We start from the raw sequence: 13940 nt of genomic DNA, 5'->3' as shown, positions 1-13940 counted from the left end.
CACCACACCTGGATAATTTTTTGTTTTTTTTGTAGACAGGGTATGTTGCCTGGGCTGATCTCACACTCAGTGAGATGGCTCAAGCCATCCACTGCAGCCTCCCAAAGTTGCTGGGGTTACAGGGGGGAGTCATTATGCCCACCAGCCAGCCTTTTACCTCATTTGATAAGCACTGGGGGACATGGGTAACAACGTTTATTAAAATCTGGCCATTTTCTACATCTCAAAGAGGAGATAACCCACCAGAGGCTTAGATAACATTCATAATTGTGTTTAACTTAAATATACACAGATACCAATAGGCGTTTAAGCCACGGGACAGGGCCGCAGATGGACACTGTTCACAGCCCAAAGGGTCTCCAAGCTGGGACCCTGCACCTGGTTCGTAGCCCCACTCTGCAGACGCACAGTGCCTCACGCCTGCTGCAACCTGGAACCTTGAGGCCTTCATGTCAGTGCAGGACAAGGGTCATGTCTGTCCATAGATTGGGGCTGGAAAGGACTTTTTGCCACTGGAGCTTCGATTGTGAGCATGCATCCCCGCCAACAGCTGCGTCTCCCTCTGTAAGAGAGGAAGACAATTTAGCATGGTGGGGAGGGCACCACTTCATCCCCTCTCAGCCCTTTAAAAATGACCAGCCAGAAGTTTTTCACTTAAGTCCACATTAAAAGGCCAACCACTGATGACAGATGCCACCACCACCACCCCAACAAAGCTGGTGTTGAGACAGATTCACCCAGGCATCCTCTCCTCTGCGAGGCTCTAACAGCCCGGAGTTTTGTAGTTTGAAGCGAGGACTCTGGTTTGGTGGGCTGGGTCTTCACCAAGGGAGTGGATAGTTGCACACCAGCATGGCTAGCTGGGTGGGGCCGTCTCAGACTGGTACTGGGCTTGCCCATGGGAAGGTCTTCTTAGAGGAAGACAGTATGCTTTGGACAAAATATCTTTGAAAAGCAATTGAGCAGTGAAGCTTATTTCTCTTCAGTCACTGGGTCTCAGTTGGAGGTCCTTGGAGATGTGTGCAGGTGTTTTTGGTTGTCATCATGTCAGGGACACTTCTGGCAGCTAGAAGCAGTGCCAGGCACGGAACCTCACAGCAGAGGGCTGTCCACCTACCATGCCGGCGGCGCCCTGCCGAGCGGCTCCGGACAGCGTTGCTGTTTTGACCACTTTTGATGAAGTACTTTCTGAATTGCCATTTGTTTAAGAAGATATTTTCATTTAAGAAAATAATCCTTTTATGATTGACGCCAGAAACAAAAGCAAATACTGTACCTAGCCCGTTTGGAGGCCTATAATTTTTGTTTCTTTAGCAGATCTGAATCTGATTTAAATTGTCAAAATACTTGGCTGTATTATGGCTCAGCTGTAGAGTAAAAACTAGACTTAGGAATTTCCAATTAAGGCAGGCTAGGCAATTTCAAAACCAGCTAAGTCACTGCCCTGGTGGAAGCATTTTCTTTCTTTGCACGGTACCCATTAGGATAATTACAAAGTATAAACGTTTGGGCTCAATATCTCAGACTTACTTGAACCAAGTCTGGCTCCTCCAAGCAAGCGGTCGTTCATTCCAAGGAAGGCCTGGTCCCAGACAGTTAACTCCAAGCTCGACTGCCTCAGCTGAGCTGGGGTTACGCCACTGAAGACAAATGAGTGTTTCCACTGGGGGCAAGCCTGCTTCTTCAGGACTGGCGACTTCAGTCTCAGTTTTTGTTGGTCTGGCAGAGTGAGACAGCTGAAGAGGGAATACAAACCCTGCAATCACTGCCATCCACATGGCCTCCTCTCCTGAGGCCTGTGCATCAGTGCAGATCGGAAGCACTAAGAAAAGTGCCAAGTCCACAAATCCACACCCTCCACAGTGAAGCAGGGTGGGAACCACAGGACTCGCCACGTTTCCCTTAGGGCTGAATTCTGCATCAGGTATGAAGGGCCAGTTGCATGCTGAGGCCTCGTGGCCCTCATCTTAATCTTTCCTCCTTGGGGTGCCTCCCAGCATGGCTGCAGATACACACGTTATCTCCTTTTAACCCTGTTCTCAGGAAAATCAGCTCAGACAAGCTTGTCCAAGGCCATGCAGATAAGCAACAAGATTAGAACACAAGCTCAGTTCTCCTTTTTTTGAGACAGAGTTTTGCTCTGTCGCCCAGGCTGGAGTGAAGTGGCGCGATCTCAGCTCACTGCAACCTCCGCCCCCCAGGTTCAAGGAAGACTCCTGTCTCAGCCTCCAGAGCAGCTGGGATTATAGGTGCCCGCCACCACACCCAGCTAATTTTTGTATTTTTAGTAGAGATGGGGTTTCACCATGTTGGCCAGGCTAGTTTTGAACTCCTGACCTCAGGTGATCCACCCGCCTTAGCCTCCCAAAGTGCTGGGATTACAGGCACGAGCCACTGCGTCCAGCCTGAGTTCTATTTTGACCGTCATTTTTCTCTTATGTCACTGACGGGAAGTTTACAATTCAATGTAATAATTAATGGTATTTGCCTTACTTTTAGAGGGGCCAATGCACCTGTACTGAATGAGAATGAAATGTGGACAGTCATGCATTTTACTGTTGGTCCAAGAGGAGATGTTAAGCTCAGGAAATATTTACTGAACACACTACGTTTTCATGCTTGATTTCAAAACGCTTCCTGATATCACAAGAACTGAGAAGATTAGGGTTTCGGGTACTCCAGCATGTACACATCCTGTGAATTTTCGGAAATCAGGGTCTTTAATATGTGTTATGTTAGATTTTCATAGGAAAGCTAAAATAAGACATTTTAAGTGGCTTACGTTTTTTAGTGTTCGCTGCAGGTTCTGGGCCGTGTTGTGATGTATACTAGATCATCAATAAATATTTGATTACATCGAATACCTACCCCTTAACAAATGAGTTCAAGGTGCCATCTGGCCGCACAGGTAAATTCTTGGCTCCTAGCACTACCAAACAAAGTTGACCATGAAGTGATGGCTGATCTGTCCCTGGAAGGAAAGCCAGTATTCACTGTCAAACCATGTCTCCTGATAGGTTAGTATGCAGTACCACCACCCCAAAACTCAGAGCTCAGCTAGAGAATCTGCTACAGCCCTCAGACCCCGAGAGAGCAGATGGGAGTGGTGCAGTGGGCTCTGCTGGCGCGGCCCACACTGTGCCGCTCTGTGGTCCGGTGGAGGACAGGATGGAGGGTTTACTAAGATCCTAGTAAAGAGTAAAGAGGAACGCAAGGAGAGGGAAGATGCTGAAGTCTGAGTCTAGTTGTAGTCAGAAGTTTGGGGGAAAGTGAGAGCCCCGAGACCCTGTCTAGGAGGTTGGGATGGCCACAGGGCACTTGCTGCTGGTCTGCTGGTGACCCCGTGAACTTGGGTAGCAGAATTTCCTCTTCTAGCCAAATAGGGAGTCACCGAAATACACAACAGAAATGTGCATTCTGGGCCGGGCTTACGCCTGTAATCCCAGCACTTTGGGAGACCGAGGTGGGCGGAACACGAGGTCAGGAGATCAAGACCATCCTGGCTAACACGGTGAAACCCCATCTCTACTTAAAAAAAAAAAACAAAAAATTAGCTGGGCATGGTGGCGGGTGCCTGTAGTCCCAGCTACTCGGGAGGCTGAGGCAGGAGAATGGCATGAACCAAGGAGGCGAAGCTTGCAGTGAGCCAAGATCGGGCCACTGTACTCCAGCCTGGGTGACAGAGCAAAACTCCGTCTCAAAAAAAAAAAAAAAGAAATGTGCATTCTCCCTGTCCTTCCCCACCCTCCTCCACCCTCCTGCTTTCCACACGCCCCACATTATTGAAGGAGTAAAATCTCCATAGGGTCCCTGAGGACCCGCCTTCCTGACCTACTTCTTTTGCTGGGCAGCAGCTACCCACGTGCCTGGGGGCAGGGATTTATCTCGTCTGAGCCCTGCAGGTACCAGCACCTCGAGATGTGCTCTTGGCTCCACATTGAAGAGCCTCTGCTCTTCAGGAGGGGCCACGGTTTCCCCAGAGACCATCCAATCTGCCCCTGGGAGGAAGGCCTAGGCAGTGTCCTTAGAGGAGCGTAGAGAGGGCATCAGAGGCCTCGTCTGCTTCTGGTCACCCGTTTCCCCCACTACAGGCTCCAAAGAACCTCTCCCGGGCTCGCTGCATCGCTCAGAAAGAGCTGCTAGAGCTGGGCATGGGGGTGTAGAAAGGAAATGCTAGAAAACTTTCACCCCACCTCAGTCTGCCTGCGGCACCAGGCTCTGCAAACAAAGACACAGACAATGTCCAGGGGGCTGGAGGCCACTGACCTTCTTGAGCCTCTTGGAGTTTTCTGGGCCCTGAAGGGAGGACCAGCTTAGCCCGGACTGTGAGCTCTCCATTACTCTGAGGAACGCTGTCTTCGTATTTCTCCACCTGGGTACAAGAGGCAGAGCTTAGGGACAGGATTCCCCAAGTCCCGAGAACCTTCTGGGTTCCTCTGGTTGTCTCAGCTCCGTCCACAAATGCTTCCCCCTGGCCCCTGCAAGGCCCTGGGTGGAGCAGGTGTGCCCGTGGCAGGACTGGTCTTCCTTCCATCTGGTTTCACTCCTACCCTCCCCAACCCCAGCATGGGGAGGAACAGCTTGGCCACCCCAGCGAACCAGAGCCAGATGAGCCTGAGGAAGTGAAGGGACTCGAGGGCACTGCACACTCCCTAAGACGTTTCTACGAAAACCCAGACACAGCCTGAGTTTGGAAAACAGAAACGAACTCAAGCCTCCACCCCACCCACTCCACCCAGGTCAGCAGAGATTCACGCTGCCCTTGCATGCCAAGGACTGGCACAGACGCTGGGGACAGCATGGGGAGTAGTCTCTGTCCAGAGCCACAGGGGGTGGCCCCTCAGGGTGTGGTGAGTCTGAGGACACCTCCCTGCCCACCGAGGTGCTTCTGTCGTGAGTGGTTTTACCAGAAAGTGAGTGAAAAGAGGGCCGGGAGAAGAGACGATCCTGAAATCCACATCATCTTTCTCCCGGTGGGGTGGGAGGAGAGTATTGGGAAGAGTCTAGAGCAGGGTGTGTCCAGTCTTTTGGCTTCCCTGGGCCACACTGGAAGAAGAATTGTCTTCCCTGGGCCACACATAAAATACACTAACACTAACAACAGCTGATGAGCTTAAAAAAAAATCACAAAAAAACTCATGTTTTAAGAAAGTTTATGAATTTGTGTTGGGTCGCATTCAATGCCATCCTGGGGCCAGGCATGGTGACTCACGCCTGTAATCCCAGCACTTTGGGAGGCCACGGTGGGTGGATCACCTGAGGTCAGGAGTTCGAGACCAGCCTGGCCAACATGGTGAAACCCCATGTCTACCAAAAATACAAAAAAATTAGCCGGGCGTGGTGACGGGCGCCTATAATCCCAGCTACTAGGGAGGCTGAGGCAGAGAATCGCTTGAACCCAGGGGACAGAGGTTGCAGTGAGCCGAGATCACGCCACTTCACTCCAGCCTGGACGACAGAGCAAAACTCCGTCTCAAAACAAACAACCACCACCAAAAAACAGAGGCGTCCCGGGCTGCAGGTTGGACAAGTTTGGTCTTGACACATCCGGTCCACCATGGCTCCTGCCAGCACTGAGAAGCAGCCCTCTCAGTTACCCTCAGAGGCCTCAGGACTCCTGGGAGCCCGCGTGGGCCAGCCCCTGTCTTCCCGGCCCTCGGGTGCCAAACGAGATATGGCTGCCTCCAGCCTCAGCGGCCAGAAACCGAGGCAGAACAGAGCCCAGGGGCAGGTCTGTGGGTGGACTCCCCACCCTACTGGCTTTAGGAGGGATGCCTTTCAGCTCTGTGCCATCTGCTCCTCACCCACTTGCCAGAGCAGGCTCAGTCTGACGAGGCCTGGTGGCCGCCTATGCCAGGCCCTGTGCTTGTTCCAGGCCTCGTCTTCGAGCTGATGACAGAGATGTGGGAGAGGCAGGGTGCACGGGGGATTCAGCCTCTGACAGAAGGAGTTCAGGCTGGAAACTCAGGGCGTCCCGGAGGAGCCAATGCTCTTCTGAGAGATGACAGAGTAGGGGTGAGAGGAAGGCATGGAAGCCAGATGCTTCGCCCACCCGCAACGTGGCTGGGGCAGGAGCAAAGGGACACCGAGGCTGAAGATCAGGCCCAGAGACAGCAGGCGTCCTGAGCTCCGGGTCCTGGAAGGGAGGCCACTTCTGGTACGGGTAATCGGGAATGGCTTCCTGGAGGAGGTGGGTTTTGGGTCGTCTTGGGCTGACCTTGGATAGGGGATGCATTCCAGGTAGGCACTGGGAAGGGGAGGTCTAAGCCTGGACTCTAGCTTGGGGGAGTCAGCACAGGCAGTGGGAGAGTGGGCATTGCCTGGAAGAGCAGGGAGGGGGCGGTGGCTCACCAGGAGGCCTCGGCTGAAACCTGAGAAGCTTCCAGGCAGAGACAATGCAAATCCCAGTTGCACTGGCTCCAGAGAGGAAAAGACGCCAGATGGCCCTTGTGCCTTATGTCCAGGTTGGAGCAGAAGGCTGGGCCTGCTGTGGGCCCTTGGCTGAAGGGAGTAGTCCATCCCGCTGGTTTTTTTCTTTTTCTTTTTTTTTGAGACAGAGTCTCGCTCTGTTGCCAGGCTGAAGTGCAGTGGTACAATCTCGACTCACTGCAACCTCTGCCTCCCAGGTTCAAGTGATTCTCCTGCCTCAGCCTCCTGAGTAGCTGGGACTACAGGCGTGCACCACCACACCCAGCTAATTTTCGTATTTTTAGAGAGACGGGGTTTCACTGTGTTAGCCAGGATGGTCTCAATCTCCTGACCTTGTGATCTGCCTGCCTCGGCCTCCCAACGTGCTGGGATTACAGGCAAGAACCATCGTGCCCGGCCTCCCCACTGGGGTTTTTAAAGAGATGGCAGAAGCCCACGTTTTTCATCCCTCGTGGTCTCACATGAACTGTCTCCCAGTCCGGGATCTGGACACAGCAAAGTACAAAGCAGCGTCTCCAAGAAATGCTAACCTCTCTCCCAGGCCTCTCCTCCTACCTGCATAGCCTGGGGGACACGGATCCTAAATGGAGTCCATCAGCTCCTCTGACCCACCCCCAGCCCATGTGCTATCTATCTCCTGCTGTGCAATTCCAAACCAGGAGCTGGAGCCCCACATCCCAGCCAGGGCGGCCTCTGCCTTCCTCACAGCACTGGGTCCAGCGATTTGTCACCTATTATTGTTAGTTATTGTCACCTATTATTGAGAGTGCCTGGGGTTGAAAGGTTAGAAACAACACACTGTAGCCCCCAGGGGGACCGCATAGCTGTGGGCGGTGCCCCCAGGGAAAGGCATGGCCAGCTTCCAGCAGGTCAGCCACCAGCAAGGGGAGGCCTCCGCCAGGGGAAGCCACAGGACCTGATCCAGTCTGGTCTGTGTATGATGCTGAGGCGGGGGCTGTTCGGGTACCTGAACAGAGCTGAGCCAGTTAAAACGAATCCTCCGCCCACCCCATCCACGAGAAAGTAACTATTTGAAAGTCACAGTGCCAGGCCGGCGAACACACACTGTCTTGGGTCCAAGTCTTGCCAGGTACGTTTTCTCTTCTGGGATCTCTCTGAAAAGTGATTTATTTATCACAGTGGGGATGGAGGGCACTCAGTACAAAACCAGACATCACCTTGGCCCGGAGCGGATGCCAGCGGAAGGACTGTGTTGTGCTGTCTTCAAAGTCCCACGTGGCCAGAGGAATGATCACTTCTCCAAGAAACACTCTCCGGGCCAGCGTGCCCAGATGCCACACCGAGACCTGCAGCTGCCGGCTCACCAGCTGGGCAGGGGCCACCTGATACTGCAGAGGCAGAGCAGAGATGGTCAGCTGGGCTCCCGGGGCCCGCACTCCTAGGATCCCCATCTCTGGACCCCACCTCCCAGGGCCCCACTTCCCGGGGCCTGGCGCAGGCCTCCCTCCCACAGGCTGAGTCCAAGATGCGGATGCAGCCAGGGACCTGATGTGGTTAGGGTGGGTCAAGGTGCTTACAGCCAGGGTGGGGCGGGGGGTCCTCTCTCTGCTCAAGAACCCCTCCCCCTACTCCCCAGGTGCCCAGTGCTCTGCCTGGGGACAGGCAAGGGTAGCCCTGGTAGCCACTGAGCCCCTCCCACCCCCAATTCTTAGAACAAGACAAGGATGAAAGTCCTTGCCCAGCCCACGCCTACTAGAAATCAAGCCAAAGTCTATGCTCACACAGGATTTGAACTTGGATCTAAACACTGCACCCAGCCAGGCTTGGCCAAAAATACTGATAACAGGCCCAAAAATACTAAAAAAAAAAAAAAAAAAATTTTTTTTTTTGAGACAGGATCTCGCTCTGTCACCAGGCTGGAGTGCAGTGGCACGATCTTGGTTCACTGCAACCTCTGCCTCCTGGGTTCCAGCGATTCTCCTGCCTCAGCCTCCTGAGTAGCTGGGACTATAGACGCCCACCACCACGCCCGGCTCATTTTTTTGTATTTTTAGTAGAGACAGGGTTTCACCATGTTGGCCAGGTTGGTCTCGAACTCCTGACCTCAAATGATCAACCTGCCTCGGCCTCCCAAATTGCTGGGATTACAGGCGTGAGCCACTGCACCAGCCTGTATTTATTTATTTATTTTTTAAAGCAAAGCATGAACTCCCCCTCCTCCATTACCCCCAACACCACGTGTTTGCCCTGGAGGGACAGTGCCTGTGTTCAGGCATGCAGGGCCTGTGCTGGCTTGGCAGAGGCCAACACGATGTTCTTACTGTCCACACAGGGGGCTCCCAACACATCCAAGAGTGACGAGGGAACCCCTTCCCCAGCCAAGCATGGGTTCTGCCCCATAGAGACTAGAGGCCGAAGGCCCGAGTGGCACCCAGCCCTTCCCAAGGTGTGGCTGACTCCACCTCAGACTCTGAGGGCCTCACTTTAAGCTTATTAGTTGGATTTTCTCAATAATGAACAAAACCTACAAGTTATTGAACACTTATTTATTTCATACCAGGCTTTTTAGATGCATTGATCTTTTTAGCTTTCACATGCACCCTACAAAGTCAGTATAATTCAAACCATTTTGCAGGTGAAAAAAAAGCAGCTTGGAAATTCAGTGACCCTCCCTGCCTTGGTCTGGTAGCCGACACTGCAGGCCAGATTCACGTGCACTGACTGTGTCCAGGCCCGAGTCTTGCTCTGACCTCTGTGGCCCGTGCTGCCCTCACTCCGGCGCTTGTTTGGGGTTTGAATGGTGACTCCTCGTGACACGGCTGTTGCTGTGAGGCTGGACACTTGCACCCATTTGCAGCAGCTGTGCGGTTTGTTTGCTTTGGGGTTCATCTCCTCATGCCTACCTTTACCCATCTTTCCAATCGAGGGACGAGATGGAATAAAACAGGAACTGAGACACGGTAATTTCCCTCCTTCAGCCTCTGCAAACAGAGGGGAAGTGCAGCAGGGCCGTCTCCTGCTGTTGGGGGCTGCCCGTAGGCTCTGTCCACACTTCTGACGTCTGCAGGCCAGGCACACATGGCTCGGCTGGCCAGGTTAGCTTCCTCAGTTAATTCCTCCTTTTCCTCCCCACTGGGGTGGCTTGTGGCCATGGAGATGGGCATTTCTTGGGTCACATTCCCTTTTCTCCTGCCTTTGGGTAACTTTTAGCCAGTTTTCCCTCAAGTCTATGGGTCCATATCTTTTTTGGGGGGACAGGATCTCACTCTGTCACCTAGACTGGAGTGCAACGCTGCCATCTCAGCTCGCTGCAGCCTGCACCTCCCAGGCTCAAGCGATCCTCCCACCTCAGCTTCCCAAGTAGTTGGGACTACAGGTAGGCGTCACCATGCCCGGCTAATCTTTTAATTTCTTGTAGAGATGGGGTCTCTCTACATTGCCCAGGCTGGTCTCGAACTCCTGGGCTCAAGCCATCCACCCGTCTCAGCCTCCCAAAGTTCTGGGATTACAAGCGTGAGCCTCCACACCCAGCCCATGGGTCCATTTCCGACTCTGCCCCACATTCAATCTCTGTCTATAAACTCTGGATTGATGTGATTATTCCCCATATTCCAGCTACACTCCTTATCAGTTAGTCCAGGCAGCTGGCCAGCTGCATCTGCTGCCCTCTGAGAAATGAAGCGGTTACTGGAACGCCACGCCACTTAGCAGGGTCAGGCTCGGGCCCCCAGGCAGCTCTCTCATCTCCAGCTGTGTGTGGGTGACGCTCAGGCCACTTCTCCTGGTTCCTTATCCATTGCTCGCCACTTTCTGTCAATAGGACTACTCCCTGCTATATATAGAATCTACCTTTTCAAACCAGACCTATTTTCTATTGCCCTGTTAGGTCCACAAGGCTTGCTCCAGGCTCAGCTGGGAATGAGGTGTGAGGATCATTCGAGAGCAGGGCCGGGCAATGACCAGTGTCACCCAGTGAGATCACTTCATCCTCTCCAGGCCCCAGGACAGTGGTGTCAAATCGGGTACAAGTCTCCCTGGGTCCAGAAAGGCTTGCCAAGAAGTACTCTGCTCAGAATAATTTGAGGATCAATTTCTAGGTCCTCACATTTGATGTGCACTTCTCTCAAAACTGGCTGGAGACAGTTGTCACAGCCTCATCCAGCTGAATCGTACTCTGATGGCTCACCCCAGGTCCCACAAAGCTCCTGGGTGCCGCACAAAGGGGTGATTGTGATTGGAAATACTGGCTTCTAGTGAGACTTTCAATGATGGATCGGCCTCCCTGGCTTCCCATCCTTCGCATCTTATGCGTATTTCTATTAAGGATGAGGCTGGCTGGTGTTGGGATATTTTGCATTTAGGATCGATTAGAGATGCCGATTATTTTAATTGTAACTGGAAATTTTCCCGGGACTATAAAATATTCACAATATACTAGATAAGACCCATGGATAAAAATTTTAAGTGATATATTTGAGATTCTGTGTACATTTTAAGGTAGGTAACCCTTTTAACCTGCTGGGATTACAGGTGTGAGCCACGGCACCCAGCCCAGAATCTGCATTTTAAAAAAAAATCCCCAGGGTCCAAGTACAGCTGCATCTTAGAAAATAAGAAATTTAGGCCCGGTGTGGTGGCTCAAGCCTGTAATCTCAGCATTTTGGGAGGCCGGGGTGGGCAGATTACCTGAGGTCAGGAGTTCAAGACCAGCCTGGTCAACATGGTGAAACCCCATCTCTACTAAAAACACAAAAAAATTTGCCGGCCATGGTAGTGGGCACCCTTAATCCCAGCTACTCAGGAGGCTGAGGCAGGAGAATCACTTGAACCTGGGAGGTGGAGGTTGCAGTGAGCCAAGATCATGTCACTGCACTCCAGCCTGGGTGACCAAGAATGAAACTCCATCTCAAAAAAAAAAAAAAAAAAAAAAGAGAAGAAATGTTTTAAAAATGTAAATCCCCATGGGATTTTATGACACAAATTTTGAGAACTGCCAGTCCTTTGTGGCTTTGAGCTGTATTTCTAAGGACTCTCTAGGTCTCAGTTTCCCCGTGGGTAAATGAGGATTCTAATAATTACCCCAGGCTGTATATAAAGCACTTGGCCACAGTAGGGACCCAGGAAACAAGGGCTATTATTAATGAACTCAGGGCTCTGTGCCAGCTGCCCAGATGGCCCCTGGCTGGCAGCTCACAGACACCCCTACTTGCCAAGAAAGGCAAACAAAGCCCTCTCCTGTCACAAGCATGAGACGAGGGGACCTCTGGCTGCCCGGCCCCGGCGGGGTAGCCTCCGCAGGTCTGGGCTACCCGCCTCACCCTGCACCGAGATTGGGGCCGCCACAGCCAGCTCTCTGCAGATACCAGACCTCAGCTGCAGCCTTCCACCCGACATCAGAGCGCGTGGCCCCATCTCTGCCCTCAACCATCAATCACATTTCTTAGTAACATAGAAAGTGAAAACCCAAACAATTCCTTTGTAAGATTTTTCATAAAAGGATTCATTTTTAAAAAATAAAATTAGAAGAAACCTGAGTTTGTCAGAAATACAATAAAGGGATACTTTTACAAAGACAGTAACTCAGGAGTTTAATTTTCAGGGCACTCTGTTTGAGAGCACCTCTTTGATAGAAACATTCACTAAGACACACTAATTTTTAAAATTATCCTGTGCCCTGGTGTTAGCCTGAGACAAAGAGGCAGCCAGGTTCTTTTTCACCATCTTCTCAGAAATCATTAATCAAAAGCCATTCCTGAGTCTGGCAGACTCTGCACTTTTCCTGTACAAAGGCTGACATTTATTTTCTACCAACTTAACACTGATTGACAGAGCCACAAAGAAACATATAGGTGTCTGGATCATATCTAACTGAGTCAAGAGTTTGAAAGCACCATCCACTGGACTCTGCCCCAGGCGCTCCACCTGGGCTCAGGAGGACTCTGCACAGGAATATCTGTCCAGCAAGTACCTTCAAGGTCTCCTGAAAGGTCGGGTCCACCGTGTTCCTTTGGACTCCAGTCTTGCGCTTTCCCTGGGAGGATCTGTCGGGCAACAGGTAGGTCTTCACATACCTAGGGGCCAAACACAGCGGGGACAGAGTGAGAACTCAGGGAAAGGGGTGGATAAAGAGTTTGGGGCAGCAGAACCCACATGCCAGCGTTTTCTTTACCAGGCTTCTTGCTGGAATTTTTGAGTTGATAGAAACGACTTAATAGCCTAATAGTGAGCAATGTTAGCGCTGGGTGGGCAGCTTCTGATTCACGCAGTCTATAGTCAAATGCTAGCTACATAACCCTCTGGAATATTCCTGGGAGTGTGAAGCTCGTCCTGCCTTCCTCAGGCCCTACTCCATTTGGCGAAGACCACGGAACCAGAGATTCTCTCGCCTGCCTGGATGTCAAGGCCATGAGCCGGATTCCCGTCCCTTCTGCCACCCACCACCTGCAAAAGAAAAAAAAAGTGGAAGTGGAAAGCATATGCCTCGCACTGTGCTGTTTCCTTGTAGGGGCCTCAAAGACTCTGCTCCTACCAACCTCTGAGAAGTGGGATTCTGCTGAGTCTAGAGGTCGCAGCATGACAGATGGCTTCATCCGCACTCACCCAGCCCCTGAAATCCAGGCGGAGAGGAAGACATGTCCTGTCCTGTTCTAGGCTGGCCCCTCCATACAGGCCCCTACACTGCCCTTCAAGGCTCCTCTGGCAGCCCCAGTGATGGCAATGACCCCCCCCCCGCCCCACCAGCAGCAGCGCAAGCCCCCTCTCCACAGGCTAGAAACAGGCCCCACTTTCCAAAGTAAAAAATCACAGTGAGCCTCCCTCTATCTGTGCCCTTCTTTAGCCCCAGTCTTGGGCCTCTTCTTCCCCTTAGGTTAAGCTTTTTGTAAAAATACTAGAAATTGGACAGGAGGCTGGGCGCGGAAGCTCACACCTATAATCCCAGCACTTTGGGAGGCTGAGGTGGGTGGATCACCTGAGGTCAGGAGTTCAAGACCAGCCTGGCCAACATGGTGAAACCTGGTCTCTACTAAAAATAGAAAAATTAGCCAGGCTTGGTGGCAGACACCTGTAATCCCAGCTACTCAGGAGGCTGAGGCAGGAGAATTGCTTGTACCTGGGAGATAGAGGTTGTAGTGAGCCAAGATCACGCCACTGCACTCCAGCCTGGGCAATAAAGTGAAATTCCATCTCAAAACAAAACAAAACAAAAAACCCAAAAACAGGCCAGGCACCGTGGCTCAGGGAGGATTCCATAAGCCAGGGATTTGAGACCAGCCTGGGCAACACATAGGGAGAAGTCATCTCCACAAAAAATTTAAAAGTCATCTGGGTGTGGTGGTGTGCACATGTAGTCCCAGCTACTCGACGCCTGAAGTTGGAGGATCACCTGAGCCCAGGAGGTCAAGGCTGAAATAAGCCATGATGACGTCACTGCATTCCAGCCTAGACGGCAAAGCAAGACTTTGTCTCAAAAAATCAAACCAAAACAAAATTCCCTCAAAACTCCATCTCTAATTCTTCAGTTCATTTACTCTTAAGTTATTGAGCATTAC

The 13940-nt window shown here is 51.9% G+C and overlaps 1 protein-coding gene across 18 annotated transcripts in view; it reads right to left on the bottom strand.

The window, feature by feature from the left end:
• Positions 1–178: 178 nt before the first annotated feature.
• SYTL3 (synaptotagmin like 3) overlaps positions 179–13940 on the bottom strand; it is a 116902-nt gene continuing 103140 nt past the window's right edge. For 17 of the 18 annotated variants that reach the window (XM_063725261.1, XM_054558392.1, XM_024248273.2 and 14 more), the window contains 6 exons: positions 12359–12461; positions 7608–7778; positions 4267–4372; positions 2869–2971; positions 1531–1736; positions 179–562 (listed from right to left, as the gene is read on the bottom strand). In XM_063725261.1, coding sequence (XP_063581331.1) covers positions 453–562; positions 1531–1736; positions 2869–2971; positions 4267–4372; positions 7608–7778; positions 12359–12461 — 799 coding nt within the window. In that variant the 3' untranslated portion in view covers positions 179–452. The remainder of the gene's footprint in view (positions 563–1530; positions 1737–2868; positions 2972–4266; positions 4373–7607; positions 7779–12358; positions 12462–13940) is intronic. The other variant, XM_054558403.1, reaches the window with a different exon arrangement.

This window comes from Pongo abelii, chromosome 5 (genome assembly GCF_028885655.2).
Source record: "Pongo abelii isolate AG06213 chromosome 5, NHGRI_mPonAbe1-v2.0_pri, whole genome shotgun sequence".
NCBI classification, from domain to species: Eukaryota; Metazoa; Chordata; class Mammalia; order Primates; family Hominidae; genus Pongo; species Pongo abelii.
Note: the sequence above shows the minus strand (reverse complement) of the source record. Positions and strands in the feature narration are given on the sequence as shown.